Source organism: Calliphora vicina, chromosome 2 (assembly GCF_958450345.1).
Source record: "Calliphora vicina chromosome 2, idCalVici1.1, whole genome shotgun sequence".
NCBI lineage: Eukaryota > Metazoa > Arthropoda > Insecta > Diptera > Calliphoridae > Calliphora > Calliphora vicina.
The window spans coordinates 79,452,263-79,473,952 of NC_088781.1; the positions used below are offsets into that span (position 1 = coordinate 79,452,263).

The 21,690-nt window shown below is 29.1% G+C and overlaps 1 protein-coding gene across 1 annotated transcript in view; it reads left to right on the forward strand.

Annotated features, from left to right (window-relative positions):
* The window catches only part of bsk (mitogen-activated protein kinase dJNK), a 432,504-nt gene that overhangs the window by 139,887 nt on the left and 270,927 nt on the right, over positions 1–21,690 (forward strand). The window contains exon 3 of the mRNA XM_065499678.1: positions 16,985–17,114. Within this exon, the coding sequence (XP_065355750.1) occupies positions 16,985–17,114 (130 nt within the window). The remainder of the gene's footprint in view (positions 1–16,984; positions 17,115–21,690) is intronic.

Genomic DNA, 21,690 nt, shown 5'->3' on the forward strand with positions numbered 1-21,690 from the left:
TTTACTATTTTTTGACTCTAAAACAAAAATTTTGTGTTAAAAATGTGTATATGATATGAAAAAACTTTAAAATTTTTGAAAGTGGGCAAGGTTTGTGGAGCTTCTGATGAAGAAATATAAGCTTTTTATATAAGTTTTTGATATCGGTGGAAACCTTATGACTTGAAGATTGACATTTTAGTGAAATGAATTAATTTTGTGTTTTTTCGGACGTTATTTACCTTAAAAACTAACAATATTTTAAAATGGTGATTTTCCATCAAGAAAAATAAAAACTTTGAATTAATGTAAAATTTGACATCACAATAAAATTTGGAAGTAATATAAATATAAATATAAATGTTCTTAAGTCATAACCAATGTTGCCATTCTTTGTTTTCAAAAACCGAAATTCCTAAAACGGGGAAAATGTGTTCCAAAAACTGAGTTTTTTTTAGACAATAGCCCACTTTGACGTTATTTACAGTATGATAGTAAAAACGTTTTGTATGTATTAGGGTGATCGATTCTTCGACATTTTGTAGAAACCGGTTTTCGGTTTATTCGAAAAATTGCAATTTAATATAAACCGGTTTCGGTTTTAATAATAACCGGATAACCGGTTTTTTGGCAATATATTAAAACATCTAGAAATAAACTGTCTGGCAACTTTGCGATGCAGAACTAAGAAAATTGTCTGTGTCGGTATTAAACATTAAAAAAATATTATAAATTAAAACATAAACATTAATTTGTGAAAATACAGTGGAAAAAATTTTATTAAACAATTTATTAATGAATTAAAATGAAATATATTGATAATAACTTTTTAAATTGCAATTAAAATATTTACATGAACACATATGTATGCATAGCACTACGCCATTTGTTTTTTGCCAAAGAAAAAGGTGTAAAGAATAAATAAAAAACACATTTTTTAATATATTTAAAAAAAAAAAAGTTTTATAATGCCCAAAGCAACTGACATATGCCCACAGTGTAAGAAAAACATTTCTAAAATAAAAGCCAGTGTTGGTTGCGCTTTATGTGGTATTTTCTCTCATCCGGAATGTGAAGGAATATCTGATGCACAGGTGGAATGGCTTTATAAAAATCGCTCAGTGAAATTCACTTGTAAAAATTGCTATGAAAAAGGAAATTCCTTAAGTAACCCAAATCAAAGTACTACATTGGATAACTCTTGCAACAGAAATATGTCTGAGAATCAGGTTGATTTTGGCTCTATGCTTCTTCATCTACAAAAATCTATGGATGACCGCTTCAACAAATTAGATGATCGTTTCAACAATATGGATACTAAAATAGACTCCATGTGCCAGAAAATAAAACAAGAACTCTCTTTAGATATGGGTTATATTAAAGCAGATGTAAACAAATGTTATACCACGATAAATGCTGTTGAGAAAAATTGCCAAGAAAAATTAAAAAATTTAGAAACAAAAAATAATACCTTAGAAAGACGTCAAAATAGATCAGACATATTGATTTTTGGATTACCTCAAACTACAAAAAATATTCATGAAATTATTTTGAAAATTGGAAATCTGTGTAACGTCGAATTGAATGTATCAGATATAAACCATTGCTGCCATCTTCAAAACAGAAAATGTATTTTGGTCAAATTTAATTCTGTTAAATTAAGGGACAACTTAATGCAACATTACTTCAAATCAAATCCTATCTGCCTCAAGGACATTATTGATAGTTCGTCAACTACTCGCATCTACCTCAACGATAATTTATCACCAATATCTAGTAAACTCAGTTATGTATGCAGAAAACTCTACTCCAAAAAAGTCATAAAAAAGTTCAAACTTATTAACATGGATTACCCAAAAGTCATAATTACCAAACCAAATGATTCTGTAGTAACTCTTAACTTGCAACAATGTCAAAATTGGTTGGATAAATCTGAGGAGCCGTCTTAATAAAGCATACCTTTTCTTTCATGTAAATCTATATTATATTTCATTTTAATAATTTATGTAAGACACATTCAAAAGTTTTTGTAATAAAAAAAAAAGATAACTTATTATGAATTGAATTGATACACATACATAACTTTTTAATGTGCCTTATTATTATATATCTGTGTCCGTATGGAAAAACAGCTTATGTCGAAACAAAAAAAAAAAAATTTCAAGTATTCGCAATTTTCTGTAGCTTTCTTAACAAAAACAAAAAAATTTATTGGTAATAAATTTATTAGAAAGAGTGTTGGTAAATATAGAAGATTTGTCACATTTTCTACTTAAAATCTTTTTTATTATCAATTAACCATTATGTCGACTTAAGCTACTCCTCCATATGAACACAGATATATATATATATTTTTCTTCTGTATTTCCATTTGCGCTATATACCTATTTCATTATTTGAATTATGTTTTATTATTTAATTACATTTACAAAATTATATATTACTTTTTTTTATTGTTAATTCCGATACTATTTTCTGAACACTACTCTGATACTATTTCGTGTATAATTTTTCATTAAAAAAAAATATATATACATACAAATCTTTTCTCTTCATTTTTTACTTTCCTATTTTTTATATTCACAATGTACTCTAATCTTGGTCCTACCATTTCAAATAACTACTTACTAAAAAAAAGATTAAATAACACAAATCTATATCTTAATGTTGGTCACATTAACATGCAAAGTATTAATCCTGGACACTGTATGTCTAAATTATTTGAATTGAAAACAGTTCTCGAAGGTCAGTTCATAGATATATTAGGCATAACAGAATCTTGGCTAAAGCCATTTATATTAGACAATGCTTTAAACATACCTGGTTATTATATAATTAGAAACGATCGTATTGATTCAAGAGGTGGTGGACTAATGCTATATATTAAAAATGGCATTAAAACGAAAATAATACTGAGTAGGTCTGTACACCAACAATATGAAATTTTATTAATCGAAGTTATTCTTAACAATAACACATTATACATATGTTTAGTGTATTTACCTCATGGTAATATTAAATTACTTGATGAATTTGTGTTTGAATATTGTAGCCCATATAAAAACGTTATCCTGATGGGTGACTTTAATTGGAACATTTTTCAACAAGAAAAAGCCATAGAACTTAGGACTATATGTAATATGAACAATATTTCATATATCCATAACTCATGTCCTACTCACCATGATATTCGCACCGACTCTTTCTCATTGATTGATTTTTTTATGTTGTCATCCCACATGATAAATAATCTACTTGTCTCTGATCAATTCTATTGCCCAGCTTTTTCCCATCATGCTTTTATTTTTATCAGTTTGGATTTCTCCATTAAGCCCATTGATGAATTCATAAAATTGAGAGACCTCAGATCCATTAACCATCTTCAACTGGAAAGTATGGTTCATGAAACTGGTTTTTCAAATATTTACACCACAAATAACACAAATTCACAGCTAAACTTAATACAATCATTTCTAAAAAATTGTTTTGAAACCTGTGTCCCTTTAGTTAAAAAACGCATTAATAACGCTGGTAGAATAAATGATTTAAGAAGAGATAAGTATGTTATGGATGCCATACAATTACGAAATATGGCACACAGAGCATACGTCGAAAACAGATGTGATACTACTTGGAAAAAATATTGTTATTTAAGAAACAAAGTGAAATCTACTATTAGGAGACGAAGAAGAGAATTTGATGAGGCCAGATTTAAAGACATTGACTCAAAGAAACTCTGGAGACTGTTAAAGGAGGATGGGACTGTTGAAAGTAAATTGAGCCCTGTAGGATGTGAACCTAACGATCTAAATAACTTTTTTATATCAGCTCAAAACCAACCTCTTTATTCTTACCCTACTTTTTCATGCTACAGCAATAATGTCAACAAATTCACTTTTTCATGTATTAACTACAATGATTTACATAAATCTATATTCTCCATTAAATCAAACACCATTGGAATTGACGGAATACCTTTAAACTTTGTGAAAATTGTATATCACTTTATTGAGCCTCATTTACTTCATTTTTTCAACACCATATTAACAACATGCAATTTTCCTTTACTATGGAAAACTGCAAGAATAGTACCGGTTTGTAAAAACAATTCAACAAAAGAGGATGTTGAAAACTATCGCCCTATTTCAATTTTGCCATGCTTATCCAAAGCCTTAGAGAATATACTAAGAGATCAAATAACGAACTATTTACATGAGAAAAACTATAACTGGGTGCCACTTTGGATTTAGACGAGGCTTTAGCACAACTACTCTCCTAACATCACTAACAGATAATATTAGGCTTGGTTTTAATAATCGGGAATGTTCAGTATTAGTACCATTGGACCTCTCCAAAGCCTTTGATACTATTGATCACAATATTCTTTTGCAGAAATTACATACACTATTTTTATTTTCCTCCTCTGCATGTAAGCTTATCCATTCTTATTTATTCGAAAGAAGTCAATATGTAGATTGCAATGGAATTTTAAGTAATACTAAAAGAATTATTAGTGGTGTGCCACAGGGTTAAATTTTGAGTCCCACACTCTTCATGATGTTTTTTAATGATTTTACCAAAATATTAACTATACCTGAATCACAAATTTTAATTTATGCTGATGATATTTATTTTTTGATTAAACATGATAAAAGTTTTATGGATGTAATGCAAGCAAATCTCGATTTCAACTTAAATAGGGCTTAGGGTTGGTTCAATAACAACAACGTGAAGATCAATTTGGAGAAATCTAAAGCTATGGTTTTTAATAGCTTTGATGACTGTGTGAATATTAGAATAAATGGTCATGATATTGAGACCGTAACTAGCATGAAATGTTTAGGCTTTATATTAGATAAATATTTACGTTTTGATAAACACATAAACAGTGTTTTCTCTAAAAATTTTTTTACTTTAAAAAGATTATATAATATTGGTAGGTATCTACCCACTAATATAAGAGAAACATTAGCCAAATCAATTTTAATGCCGCACATATTGTACTGTTTGGAAGTAATTGATGGTTGTTTGGTGAATGAACACTTAAGGCTGAGAAGGATAGCACGTCGTATCATAAGATATGTCTATAAATTACGTATTTATGATCATACTACTTTCTATGAAAACAGATTTTATGACTGTGGATTTCTAAAATTTATGGAATTAAGATCATTATTACTATTTTACAAGACTATTAAGTATAGATGCCCTCCATACTTATATCAATTGTTTAAGTTTTCCACAAACTCTAGAAACCCACAGATTACACTCCCAAGAATTACATGTGCCACATTTGAAAAATCGTTTGAAGTTAGAATTGGAAGAATTTGGAATAAACTCCCATTGCGGCTCAGGGTATTTAAATTTTCTCCGAATCATTTTAAAAAAGTCCTTCTTATACATATTGTTGAAAGTGCTGATGAATAACAAAAGTGACCTAGCATTACATTACCATTAAACCATGTAACTGATTTTCTTACTTTCTTCCTTCACTTTTCTTTCCTTTTTTTACTTTCTTTTCCTTAAAAATTCTCTAATCTACATTGAGTATAATCATCAATTGTTAGTCTAAGCGATCATATATGGCCAACTTATGGGCTCGATTGTAAACTGTGAATTATTATAAATAAAAAATAAAAATAAGAAGAATAAAAGTATTATTTATTAAAATAATAGTTATTAAAACCAAACCAGTTCTAATAACAAAAAGTAAGCCTTTTTAAAACGCTTAAACACTTTTTAATTCCAATTTTGATTACTCTTTAACAATTCACATGGTCTTCGGGTCAAATTTGACCCATTTTGAAATTAAAATTGATTTTTTCTAAAAGTGAGTGGTCGATATTTTTTTTGGAATTTCATTTAATTTCAATGAAAAAAACTACGTTTTTAGAAAAAACTAATTGGCAAAAAAATATCTATAAAATTGTTCGCACTTAAGGTTCTTGGGTCATATTTGACCTAGAGCAAAAATCTTGAATTTTTGTTACGCATAATTAAGTTAAATGTTTTCAGAGCTTTGAGCACTTCAATATATCTTTGGTAGCTCTAATATATCTCTCTCTTTTCATCATACTTGCTGAAAAAGCCTTTTAAAATTGTTGAAGTATTTGTTTTAAAAAAGTCTTTCGGATTTTGAATATTTTTTAAAGTTTTTAATACACTAAAACTTATAAAAACACACTTTTAGAAAAAAACCGGCTATTCGAGGAGAAAAACCCGGTTTCTTCGATATTCGAAAAAACCGAAACCGACTTAACCAAAAAAACCGGTTATTAAAAACCGGGCCGATCACCCTAGTATGTATATAAACAATATATATGGCTATACAAATATGACGTATTTTTGAGGATCGGTGCTTTGCGTTTTTAGAATTTTTTATTCAAACCTAAAATTTTGTTTCAAAATTGGCCAAGTTTGGATAGGGCTGGGGGGTACAATGTCCGCTTAAGTTAGTCAAATTTTACTTTATACGTTTTTGCATTGCGAAGAAAATTAGTTTTTTATACAAGAAAAAATATGGGGACTTTTTTGGGAAAAAACTTAAAAAAGCACACGCATACAAAGTTGAAATATATAAGAAGATGCTTATACTTTGGATGCGTGTAACTTTTTATAGGGACGAAATAATTGTTATCAGGTTTGTTTTATTTTCTTTAGAATTTTATCGCAAATATACGTCATATATAAAAAACAAATTTCGACCTTTCGACTACGAAATAAAGATCGAGCAAAATTTAAAAAAAATTAAACCTAAATATCTCTTGAACTAAAAGAGATAACCTACAGATAAAAGCATAGTTTTATAGAACTTCTAAAGGTCTATCTATATTTTAAATTTCATCTCTTTCGGATCATAAATGGCTTTTTGACGATTTTTTTAAATGTGTGACATTGAGGGTCCACCCACTGATCTCCATTTCGAACACCTCAGCCGAGTAAATAATACAGCACAACATAGAAGTGTGGACTTGATCATACTATTTTAACAAAAAAATCTTTGTTTTAGCGTCAAAAAATAGTAAAAACGAAAATTGTTAAGGTACAAAGTGATCTTTATGTGCTATTTAGAGTAACTAGACACCTTCAGAATGCATTGATATGTTCTCAAGAGTTGTTCAACTTGACCGTAGCTACAAATTTGCTAAATATTGTTAGTGAAAAATTAGGAGACCCTGGAAGTTATTCTAAAAAAAGTAAAAAAAATCCTATATTTTTTCAACAAAAGTGCACGAAATAGCTATTTTTTGGAAAAAATCGGTCACCAAAATCGACAAACTGAGTATAGGGTTTTACTACCCTTTAGTAGTAGAGTCGAACCTATACAGTCATGATCGTGTGTTTTTTTCACTTTTGCACAGTGTAATATGTGCAAAAAATATGGATTTTCTTTTATGGAATTTATAAAGTTTAGAAATATGGTGTACTTTTATAAGTCATATAAGTTGCAAACACCTGGATATGTAAGCTGATTTATTTGAACTTTGTAGATCAGTCATGCCCAAGCCCTATACTCTTGGTACTCTTTTGTTTTTGTAATTGCTCTTAGCTATAGGCTGTGTGTTTTGTATACTCACTAGAGCACTCAGCACTAGCAATACAAAATACACAAACAACTTTGTCTTATTATTTTTTTGTCGTTCTTCACTGAATACACATGTTGAAAGCAACAACACTTTCGTATGCTTTGCTGGTAAACATTGACGACTGCGATCATCCATGTAGATTTTGTTTTTGTTTATCGTATGATATTTTAAAAATGTGTGTGTTGAAAGTGAGTTTTTTTTCTTTTTTCTTTGTATGAATTGGTTTTAGCAACAACAAATATTGAATAAAAAGTAGCTTTTCTTTAAATGTATTCGTGTTTACTCTTCCATAAGGAACTTGTGGGCACCCCTGTTGTAGATCTACTAGAAATAGGCAGTTAAAAATACCAAGACTGAGCGATCATTTTGCGTTAGAGTGGCACGAGCTTACAATAGTTTGTCAAACTCCTTGAAATCGTTTGATGTTTCTGCTGCTACGTATAAGAATAAGCTATTTGAAGAATTTTCTCGAAATAGTATCTTATAAGTGGCAGTAGAATAGTATATGTTATTGGTATTTTGTATAAACAAGTTATGTATGGTTATTTTTGTTTAATGTTTCTTTTAGCTGTAAACATGTGAAGTGCCATGATTTCTAAATTTGTATATATTTTATTGGTAAAATCCCAGAAATTTTTAGAATATGTGAACTATTGAGTTTATACATCTTAATAACCTGTTAAATTCGAATGTATTCCTCTTCATTATTTAGATAGGTAATATAAAATTATTGGCATGTTTTGCATTTGAAAATTTTTAGCTGGATATGTTAAAGAAGGACTCTGACTCTGGCTATTTAATTTGTGTAAGGTATGCTTTACTTCTCTTAGGTAATGTGGTTTTGGCTCACATGTCATTAGAGGAATCCCAGTTGGGTTATTGATTCAAGCAAATTAGTTATGTTCTATTAACTGATAGGGATATGTGCTTTGCTTTTACATCTTTGGATATTGTCATATTAAAGAAATTAGTGGAAACATTCTCCCATTATGGTTGAAATGGTCATTCGTTGCACTGTAATGGTTAGGCGTTAAGGGTGGTGCCTGTGGTCCACGGTTTTTAACTTGTTTTATATCAGAAATACTACCGCTGCACAGTGTTTGAATAATGATTTTCCAAAAATAGAAGTAGTTGTCGTACAGACATGAAATTTGGCACACTTACTTGAACTGATAAAAGATAGTCATATATCCTGGAAATTAAAAATACTAAAAAATCATAAAAATAAATTAAAATTTATAAAATTTTGTACAATATATTTCTGGAACATTTTTAAAGTTTTGACCAAATTTGGATGAATTTGGAGCAAGGACACTACAGGATCAAAAATGTCCTTCGAAAATTAAAAAACTTAAATTTTCATAATGTAGTTTTGTAATTGAAACACTTATAACATTCCCAATATGTGAATAAAATATTGTTTCCGAATGGGAGGAAGGACATATCCACACTTATTTACTTACATAAATGGCTTAACATCCATAAAAAATAAGGGTTTTTACGGTAATATCCTCCAAAATAATTTTTTTTTAGCTTGTAAAATTAAGTAATAAGACGGGAAACTTATGTTGGGTCGACAATTGCAATTGCTTGTACTTGGAACCTATACCAAACGCTTACTCAAACTGAACTTTTATAAGTTAAATTAAAATAATTTACAGCACAAACTTCTTCACTAAATATTTCAGTATCTAGGCAATCACTCAACTTAGTTTCAAATCTGCGTAACAATTATTTTCTGCTCCTCAGAATACAATAATTCCCTTTGGAAACGATTTGTGTTACGCGCCGTCAAGTTTCTTTCGAATAATAAAAATTGTTGAAATTTGTAGTATGTGGAAAAATACATGAGTAGACATGCCCTTAAAAAATAGATTTGCTTTGGATGGGTCTTATTTTGTTCATTAGCAGCTAAAACTAACTACTGCAAAATTTAAGTGCAATCGGATAACTAAAAGTACCATTATTTACCCAATTTTACAACTTTCAATCGATTTCTGGCACGTGTTCTAGTTATCCGTTTTCACTTAAATTGCAGTAGTTAGTTTTAGCTACTAACGAATAAAATAAGACCCATCTAAAGCAAATCTATTTTTTAAGGGCATGTCTTGTGAGCATACCAACAACGAAATTAAGGGCATGAAAAATACAACGAAATAAAGGTCTATCTATATTTTAAATTTCATCTCTTTCGGATCATAAATGGCTTTTTGACGATTTTTTTAAATGTGTGACATTGAGGGTCCACCCACTGATCTCCATTTCGAACACCTCAGCCGAGTAAATAATACAGCACAACATAGAAGTGTGGACTTGATCATACTATTTTAACAAAAAAATCTTTGTTTTAGCGTCAAAAAATAGTAAAAACGAAAATTGTTAAGGTACAAAGTGATCTTTATGTGCTATTTAGAGTAACTAGACACCTTCAGAATGCATTGATATGTTCTCAAGAGTTGTTCAACTTGACCGTAGCTACAAATTTGCTAAATATTGTTAGTGAAAAATTAGGAGACCCTGGAAGTTATTCTAAAAAAAGTAAAAAAAAGCCTATATTTTTTCAACAAAAGTGCACGAAATAGCTATTTTTTGGAAAAAATCGGTCACCAAAATCGACAAACTGAGTATAGGGTTTTACTACCCTTTAGTAGTAGAGTCGAACCTATACAGTCATGATCGTGTGTTTTTTTCACTTTTGCACAGTGTAATATGTGCAAAAAATATGGATTTTCTTTTATGGAATTTATAAAGTTTAGAAATATGGTGTACTTTTATAAGTCATATAAGTTGCAAACACCTGGATATGTAAGCTGATTTATTTGAACTTTGTAGATCAGTCATGCCCAAGCCCTATACTCTTGGTACTCTTTTGTTTTTGTAATTGCTCTTAGCTATAGGCTGTGTGTTTTGTATACTCACTAGAGCACTCAGCACTAGCAATACAAAATACACAAACAACTTTGTCTTATTATTTTTTTGTCGTTCTTCACTGAATACACATGTTGAAAGCAACAACACTTTCGTATGCTTTGCTGGTAAACATTGACGACTGCGATCATCCATGTAGATTTTGTTTTTGTTTATCGTATGATATTTTAAAAATGTGTGTGTTGAAAGTGAGTTTTTTTTCTTTTTTCTTTGTATGAATTGGTTTTAGCAACAACAAATATTGAATAAAAAGTAGCTTTTCTTTAAATGTATTCGTGTTTACTCTTCCATAAGGAACTTGTGGGCACCCCTGTTGTAGATCTACTAGAAATAGGCAGTTAAAAATACCAAGACTGAGCGATCATTTTGCGTTAGAGTGGCACGAGCTTACAATAGTTTGTCAAACTCCTTGAAATCGTTTGATGTTTCTGCTGCTACGTATAAGAATAAGCTATTTGAAGAATTTTCTCGAAATAGTATCTTATAAGTGGCAGTAGAATAGTATATGTTATTGGTATTTTGTATAAACAAGTTATGTATGGTTATTTTTGTTTAATGTTTCTTTTAGCTGTAAACATGTGAAGTGCCATGATTTCTAAATTTGTATATATTTTATTGGTAAAATCCCAGAAATTTTTAGAATATGTGAACTATTGAGTTTATACATCTTAATAACCTGTTAAATTCGAATGTATTCCTCTTCATTATTTAGATAGGTAATATAAAATTATTGGCATGTTTTGCATTTGAAAATTTTTAGCTGGATATGTTAAAGAAGGACTCTGACTCTGGCTATTTAATTTGTGTAAGGTATGCTTTACTTCTCTTAGGTAATGTGGTTTTGGCTCACATGTCATTAGAGGAATCCCAGTTGGGTTATTGATTCAAGCAAATTAGTTATGTTCTATTAACTGATAGGGATATGTGCTTTGCTTTTACATCTTTGGATATTGTCATATTAAAGAAATTAGTGGAAACATTCTCCCATTATGGTTGAAATGGTCATTCGTTGCACTGTAATGGTTAGGCGTTAAGGGTGGTGCCTGTGGTCCACGGTTTTTAACTTGTTTTATATCAGAAATACTACCGCTGCACAGTGTTTGAATAATGATTTTCCAAAAATAGAAGTAGTTGTCGTACAGACATGAAATTTGGCACACTTACTTGAACTGATAAAAGATAGTCATATATCCTGGAAATTAAAAATACTAAAAAATCATAAAAATAAATTAAAATTTATAAAATTTTGTACAATATATTTCTGGAACATTTTTAAAGTTTTGACCAAATTTGGATGAATTTGGAGCAAGGACACTACAGGATCAAAAATGTCCTTCGAAAATTAAAAAACTTAAATTTTCATAATGTAGTTTTGTAATTGAAACACTTATAACATTCCCAATATGTGAATAAAATATTGTTTCCGAATGGGAGGAAGGACATATCCACACTTATTTACTTACATAAATGGCTTAACATCCATAAAAAATAAGGGTTTTTACGGTAATATCCTCCAAAATAATTTTTTTTAGCTTGTAAAATTAAGTAATAAGACGGGAAACTTATGTTGGGTCGACAATTGCAATTGCTTGTACTTGGAACCTATACCAAACGCTTACTCAAACTGAACTTTTATAAGTTAAATTAAAATAATTTACAGCACAAACTTCTTCACTAAATATTTCAGTATCTAGGCAATCACTCAACTTAGTTTCAAATCTGCGTAACAATTATTTTCTGCTCCTCAGAATACAATAATTCCCTTTGGAAACGATTTGTGTTACGCGCCGTCAAGTTTCTTTCGAATAATAAAAATTGTTGAAATTTGTAGTATGTGGAAAAATACATGAGTAGACATGCCCTTAAAAAATAGATTTGCTTTGGATGGGTCTTATTTTGTTCATTAGCAGCTAAAACTAACTACTGCAAAATTTAAGTGCAATCGGATAACTAAAAGTACCATTATTTACCCAATTTTACAACTTTCAATCGATTTCTGGCACGTGTTCTAGTTATCCGTTTTCACTTAAATTGCAGTAGTTAGTTTTAGCTACTAACGAATAAAATAAGACCCATCTAAAGCAAATCTATTTTTTAAGGGCATGTCTTGTGAGCATACCAACAACGAAATTAAGGGCATGAAAAATGGTGACCCGCTAGCTCTACATAATGATTCTTAATCCGTGTTTGGCCGCGTAAGCATATATCATACTCCCATACCCATGTAGTATGATAAAAAAAACAGAAGCAAATTACATACTTACACCCAGAGAAAAAACAATTAAAAACCAAGGTTGGCAAACGAAACGAATAACGGTATCGGTAACGGAAACGGTACGGTATTAATTATATTATTATTTCGGTATCGGCAACGGTATTTAAATTATATCGGTATCGGTTAGGGTATTCATTCGACTAATGATCGTTCGATTAATCGAATAATTTCTTACGAATAATTATTCGAACAATTTAAAAATGCCCATTTTCGAATAACGAATAATTCGAATAATTTTATGTAGAATAATTGAATAAAACGAAATTGGTCAAAATTTTTCATAATTGCAAATTTAAATAGGTAATAAGGACTCACAAAAATTGTATTGTTTCTGAAATTCGACAAATAACTAAAGATAAACGAAGGGCTTAGAGCACAAGGGGTTCAAGTGCCTTTTTTTCTCAAATTGAGTTAACATATGGAGTTAGTAGGTGAAGTTCAGAGAAGTTTATAGTACAAGAGTTGAACGTAGAATTCTCATCCGTTAGCGAGATATGGCGACCAATTCTAGTACTTGTCATTAAAATACCTGTTTCGGTTGGAGCACAACGGGTACATGAGCACTTAAACCCCTTGTTCTCTAAGCAAATATTAAAATTCACATGGATTGATTTAGTGAATTCAGATGAGTGATCAGCTAAAATCTAGCGATTAATTCCATCACTTGTTATCAAAACACCTGTTTCACATACCTTTGTGGATTATTTTCCAAAAAAGAAAAAGTAACATAAAATAATGGAATCGAGTATATTAATAATTGTTGATTTTTTATTATTTATGGTACGTAAAATCATTAAAAATAAGTGAATCTGAAAATAATATTGACGAATTTTTTGAATCTGATCATCTCATACAAAGATGATCTTATGAATGTGCAAGAAAACTTCACCAAACTAAATCTGAAAGCTCGAAATGTTGACCGAGTCGTGTAGTTACTACCACAACTTCCTCCAAAAAACAGCGTCAAAACAATAATATTCCAGAAATTCAAGAACCTACAGGATCTTCTTTGCTATATACCACCAATTTACCATGAATGGTTTAAAGCACTTCCTCACGATAGAATGGAATAAATTCCATTCCATCGAAAATCAATGTGAGGATGACCCCGATGATGTTATGGAATCTGATTATGACTACTAAAAAATGTAACAAAGAACCATAAGGGCTTTTCTTAATAAAAAAAAATTGAGTCTATGTGGTTTTCTTATCAGGTAATTCAGAACTTTGAAAGAAATTAAAGCACAAGGGTTATAAGTGCGACTTTCCTAACTTCAAAGGTAATTTTTGGGTATTTGTATATGTAAAATATGGTATTTTTTATCGTGTTAGATTAAAATATATCTCAGGATCTCTATTAATTAAAAAGCAATATTCCAGATAGCATCTAACATTTTTTATTGTAAATTAACTTTATTCTCATTTTTCTCATTATTAAACATTAGTCACTTGAATCCCTTGTGCTCTAAGCCCCTCAAATACAATAAATAAATAACAAATATATAAATATTACTGCAAGAAGTTACAATTCTAAAAACAAATCTTTCAAAATTTTTAACTTAGGACTTGAACCAATGAAAATAAAAGGTACGGAATAAAATATTTGTTATTTAACTGGCGAAATATTAGAAGAATCGCAATTAATATTTCAAAATTTTAACTTAGATTAAAGTGGAGTTGAATGTGATGAGAATGTAATTTTGAAACGGTCGTCGAAAGTGATATTGAGAATGACATTTATAATGATTACATTGAAATAGATGAAGGCCATGATCTTAAAATATACGTATATAAGTGATGTTATTTAATATATCGAATGATGAATACAAATATTGCAAACTAACGCTTTGTTGCAAGAAAAGCATGGAGTTCGTCTTCTACATGATTTTGAACATCGTTGAGCATCTTTGTCGAACATGGTAATGAACTTTTTGCGTATTTGTAAATGCGTCATTCATGCACTGCCTGACTTCAAATTAGCCACGTTCACTGACAATGATATCAATTTTTAGACAGATTCCCTTTATTGTGTAATTCTCGAAGACCACTTTATTAAGCAAAGATTCGGCAACATTGATAGAGCTTGATGTATAATACAATTTGTTATAAATAATTTAGAAATAGTGAATATTTAATTAATTTACTAAAGAATTAGTTACTCAATTTAAAACCCGAATTAATGTTTTGTAGATTGTTCGGGAGTTAATCTGTTCAGAATATTTTTGTTGAAAATTTAATAATGGACTTTGTTTTTGAATGTTTTTTTAACATTATCAATACTTGAATTGTTAACTTTAATGTTTTTTTTTGTTTTTCTTTAATATGTTATTGCAATAAAATATTAAAAGCTTTTTTAAAAAAATTAAATTATTCGAATAATTCGATTAATTTTAAACGTGTGATCGAATTATTCGAACAAGTTAAAATCTCTTATTCGAATACCCTAGTATCGGTATACCGGTATAAAACTAATATATCGGTATTTATACCGGTATTAAAATTAAATGCATCAAACATAACAAAATGAACAAAAACATTATATGGGAACTATGACTAATTATGGACCGATCCATAGGGAACTATTGGAAATATTGTTACGAAATTTCACATGTTTGGAGCTGAGGTGTTTTCGAGTTGATTTACATTTGTTCAGCTTCCTAGCGCTAATGGGGGCCAGTGCGTAGCCCCTCAAATTTGGTCACCTCGGGTCTCAAATTTATAAAAAAAAATTGCCAAAAATCCAAAATAGTCCTTGTTCAGATCTACAAAAAAAATACGCTAACATGTGTAGGTTATCTCTATTATTTAAGGAGATATTTAGGTTTATTGATGTATTTTTATACCCTACACCACCATAGTGGGGAGGGTATAAGGCGTTTGTGCAGATGTTTGTAATCCCAAAAATATTCGTCTAACACCCACCTTAAAGTATACCGATCGACTTAGAATCACTTTCTGAGTCGATTAATCGACGTCCTTCTGTCCGTCCGTCTGGCTGGCTGGTCGGCTGGCTGTCCATGTAAACCTTGTGCGCAGAGTACAGGTCGCAATTTTGAAAATATTTCGATCAAATTTGGTACATATTATTTTTTGGCCCAAGGACCAAGCCTATTGAAACTACTACATACAAATGTCCTTCCGAAATTGGACTTTATCGGTCATAAATGTTTAATTTATATATGTATCTCCACAAATTCCGCTCCAAATAAGCTCCAAATATATGTACGAAATTCAAGTCACCAAATTTTGTTACGATTGGTCCATAATTAGTCATAGCTCCCATATAGACCCGCTTCCGAAAATCACTTTAACGTGCATAAATCGCTTAAAAATGTTGGTATACACACAAAATTCAACACAGTTAACTTTAATATATACATAAATCACGACATAATTTCATGGTGATCGGTCCATAATTGGTCATAGCTCCCATTAAGGCCCACTTCCGAAAATCACTCAAAAATATAAATTATCGAAATTTTTAAAGAAAAATGTTTTTGCTCTTTTACTTTGTGTAGGGTATTATATGGTCGGGCTTGACCATATAATATATAATATAATACCGGTATGATAAAGGTATTGATACCGTTATGATAACGGCATTGATACCGGTATAAACCGGTATTAGAGGAAACGGTATTTCACCGAAATAATTATTTCGGTATCGGTATCAATACCGGTACTCAATTTTAAAAGGTATTTAATCGGTATCGGTATTTATAACGGTATCGGTTACCAACCTTGATAAAAACCATATTGAGTCAATAAGGAACATTAACGAAAGTCTAGTAATGTTGAAATTTATTATTACAATATTAATTTAAAGCAGTGTTTGTATTGCTTGCTTGAAATTAGCAACACCACCTAAAAAAAATGATTTGCTTACAGTTTTCCAGCAATTGCGTCCAAGCAAACAGCAAAAGTCAAAAAATAAAAAAATGCTTATTATGTTATAGTAGTACAGTGAGAAGTTATCTGCTTGCGCTGCCAGTCGCAGCGATTATTTTCACAAATGCTGTTAGCGATATGTTTAACAAAAAAATATCAAAATTTGAAATCTAAAGTAGTGTTCAACCAACAACCGATGCCTCAAAACCTGTAAACGTTATTTGGTTTTGCTAAAATTTTTAATAATATATTTAAATAAGAAATATAATAATCTCATAAGTGCAAACATAATAATTATATCTCAAACATTTTTCTATTTTTTTTTCAGTGCTGCATACGATACAATTACTGAACAAAATGTTGCGATTAAGAAACTTTCACGTCCATTCCAAAATGTTACTCACGCTAAGAGGGCTTATAGAGAATTCAAGCTAATGAAATTAGTAAATCATAAAAATGTAAGTACATATACACTAGGGTATTCATTCGACTAATGATCGTTCGATTAATCGAATAATTTCTTACGAATAATTATTCGAACAATTTAAAAATGGCCATTTTCGAATAACGAATAATTCGAATAATTTTATGCAGAATAATCGAATAAAACGAATAAATGTTCATATATATTTAAATTTATTAAATTGCTTAAAAATTTTCATAATTTCAAATTTAAATAAGTATAAATATATAAATATTACTGCAAAAGTTACAATTCTAAAAACAAATCATTCAAAAGTTTTAACTTAGGACTTGAACCAAGGAAAATAAAAGGTATGGAATAAAATATTTGTTGTTTAGGTGTTTAATTATTAGAAGAATTGCAATTAATAATCAAAATATTTATTTAGATAAAAGTGGAGTTGAATGTTATGGAGAATGTGATTTTGAAACGGTCGTCGAAAGTGATATTGAGGATGACATGATCCTAAAATATATGTATATAAGTGATGTTATTAACCGCGTACGTATGTGTTGCAAAATATTTAATAAATCGAATGATAAACACAAATATTGCAAACTAACATTTTGTTGCAAGAAGAGCATGGAGTTCGTCTATATATGATTTTTAACATCGTTGGACATCTTTGTCTAACATGGTAATAAACTTTTTGCCTATTTTTAAATGCGTCAATGCACGGCCTGACTTCAAATTAGCCACGTTCACTGACAATGATATCAAACTTTGGACAGATTCCCTTTATTGTTTAATTTCCCAAGACCACTTTATTAAGCAAAGATTCTGCAACGTTGATAGAGCTTGATGTATAATACAATTTGTTATAAATAATTCAGAAATAGTGAATAATTAATTTACTAAAGAATTAGTTACTCAATTTAAACCATAATTAATGAATATTGTATTTGAATTCAGGATCATGTCCAACTAGCTCACATTTTTTAAAGCATAGCTCCAAAACGGAAACTAATGGGTTTGCTAATCAATTGTTTTGTAGATTGTTCGGGAGTTAATCTGATCGGAATATTTCTGTTGAAAATTTAATGATAGACTTTGTTTTCGAATGTTTTTTATCATTATCAATACTTGAATTGTTAACTTTAACGTTATTTTTTGTTTTTCTTTAACAATAAAATTTAAAAAAAGACATCAAAACTTCTTTCTTTACTTTTTTAAAAAATTTAAATTATTCGAATAATTCGATTAATTTTAAACGTGTGATCGAATTATTCGAACAAGTTAAAATCTCTTATTCGAATTATTCGTTTTATTCGAACAAGAGAAAAATCGAATAATTCGAATACCCTAATATACACAGAACAAATTTTCAACATAAATATTATGATTTGATTTCAATTCATAACATTTATAAATAATTTCTTAAATTTAAGATTTTGTTCATATTTTATGTTTTAAAATTAAATCTAGAAGGCTTGAAAAATATAATTTCAATTTCATTTATATTTTTATGTTGTTGTAAAATGTTTGAAATTTTCCTTGGAAAATTTTTTATTTATTTTTATGATTTTCAGCTACAAAATGAGAAAAAATGCTTAAAATATATTAAATTTGTTTAAGATCATGGATATTTTATTTGGTCAATTCACAAGGTATCTTATCAGTCATATTGTCATAATGACCTAATATATCACGACTCGGCAGCTCGGCTTAACCGACTCTTAGGCATTCGGCGCAGGTTTCTGCTGGTTGGTTACGATAACACAATAAACATAGCATACAGAGTAGTATTATTTTAGGACATTTTTTGCTTGAAAATCAATAAAAATCATTGTAAAATATTAAGACATTATGACAATATGATATGATAAGAGACCTTGTGAATTGATCAATTATGTTTAATGATATTTTTTAAGTTTCAGATATTGTTGATTCGTCTTAAACTATTGGCCAATATATTATGCAAATAGTTTTGAATTAATTCATTAGATAATGCAATTTATTATAAAAAATTCCGTCATGAAAAATTTTATAATATTTATGAACATGTTCTTATTTTGAATGAAAAAAGTTTAGGAAAAAAAGTCATGTTCGATTACTAATATTTATTACAAAATTCATTCCAATTATTTATTTTTTCTGTGTATACCTGTAAGTAATAAAATTACATTTTTATTTATTGTAACTTTAGCATTAATTACACTATGCAGAGGATATCATATAGCAAGTCCGTTTTATTGGTGTGCAGAGAGTTCGAAAATACTTATAGTTTTTCTCGATCACTTCGTTTAGTACTTTTTTATAAGCAAATGTTGAGAAATTATGATTATTGTACAACTTTTTTTTCATATTTTATTATTTTGTGAAGATACAATAATCTTCACAAAATAATGTGAACTATCAATTATTTGTTCAAATCTTAAATATTAATTTTTATTTACGTCCCACCACAGTTGGACGAAAAATTATGTTTAATTTATAGATCCTATCATCAGCGCAGGTCTGTTGAATTACTTCTTCTTAGTCGGATGTAGCCATTACTTCTCATTAATGTTCGTGCAAGTGGGTTAGCGTGAACTTCTAACTTTTTCAAATATGACTCCGCTTGCTTTTTAAATTAATTTTTCACCAGGAAGACACCTACATAGGTCCTTATGAATGTTAATATATCTCACATACCATGACACTGCTGTTATCATTCTTATTATTTTATTTTGGAATCTTTGAATTTTTTCAATATTAGAAACTGAGGCCACACAGTGCACTGTGGGAGAAATCAACAATTTAGTGGCACTAAATAAAAAAAAAAATTCGCATATTTGATTTATTGTTATGTAGTTTCAATCTATAGTTGTTGTTGTACTTAAAAATATTTAACATTTATTAATAACTTCAGTGGTTTGGTATTGACAACTATTTAAATGCAAAAAGTTGTTATTAAGCAGGATAGTACAGGGTTTTCTTTAAGTTATATTTTTAAATTATTTTATGTAGATGGAATATTTTCCGCTATTTGTGATAACCAATGGTCATGTTCTTATAGAATTTTTTTTTGCTTTTTGAATTTTCGGAAGGTTGCCAGTTACTAATGCTGTGAGATGCAGTCCTAATTTTTTTTACCAATATCAAGGCTATATTATCGTTGGGACGATGTAAAATCTCGTACTAAATTGTTTCCTTATTTTTTTTAAGATTGTATATAAGAAGTGTTATTGGTAATTACATTATATAAAAATGAAATTTATGTAATTCTAACTACTTACAAGTTGCTAAAAACAAATGCCCATATACCAAATTTGACATAAAATTATGAGTCCTTTTAAATATGGTAGTGCTTTATTTAGATTAAAAATATTACATTTTCAAAGCGTTTTATGTCAATAATAATATATTTGTTTTAACGCTGTGTTATATCCACATTGTCCAGAACTTCATCTGCAAGCTATAAAAAAATGGAACCATTATCGAAAGATGTTAGGCAAATTTTGTTGGATCCATTACTTCTTAGTGATTCATCAGACTCTGAAGACGACTAATTTAAATAAATTTTAAAAATCTCATAATAAAAATTCACAAAATTGTAACAAGTGTTAGTTAGCTTAATTGCTCTTTATTTCATTGTTTAATTATAATTAAATTATTTATAATAATTAAATAAAATCATTTCATAACTAATAATTGTTATTCGTTTTTAAAAATAAATTTATTAATAAAACTAAAAAAAGTTTAATTTTATATGAATATTTCGACCTATGTCGGCAATAGGGTAAAATCTATAGATTTAAATAGTAAAATTAATTATAAAATTTTAATTTTTTGAAAGATATATTAAAATAATTTCTTACAATTGAAAATAGTATAGAATTTCTTCCGAGGTAGTGTAGTTTAGCAGCCTCTCCCGCTCATTCTATTGAAGTAGCAGTACCCATTTTACATTACTTTATTAGCTTACCTCCTTGCCTGCAATATTTCCATATAAATGAAATTAATTTGGCCAAGCGTTTAGAAGATACTAAATTAGGGGTTTCTCCCACTGTGCAGTGTGGCAAATTTAAAAATAGCGGCCAAAACTCTATAACTTTTGAGACAGGCGAAATTTTTTAATGCGGTTTTTTTTTGTTTGATATGTGACTTGTTTACCCTTATTTGGTATATTAATTTGTATATTAGGTTGTGGCGGAATGTAGTTATGATGTCTAGAAAAGTGATAGTTATTTTCTGAAGAATTATTAGCCATAATTTAAGTAAGATTTTTTTTTTGCAATTTGCATATGAAATTTATAACAAAAAATTGTGTATTTATTGTATTGTATACCATAAAAACCTTTCTGAGTCCATATTTTTGTCGAATAATTCAAAAAATTTAAAACAAATGTTGAATTTTTTTAGAAAAGTTTTATAAGAAATATTTTATTTTTCAATAATTTATTTTCGTGAAAGATTTTCGGAAGAGGGCCTTATATGGGAGCTATGACTAATTATGGACCGATTGCCATGAAATTAAGTTATGTGATTTATGTCTTTATGAAAGTTATTTGTGTTGAATTTTTTGTGTATACCTACACTTTTAAGAGATATATGCTCATTAAAGTGATTTTCGGAAGAGGACCTTATAT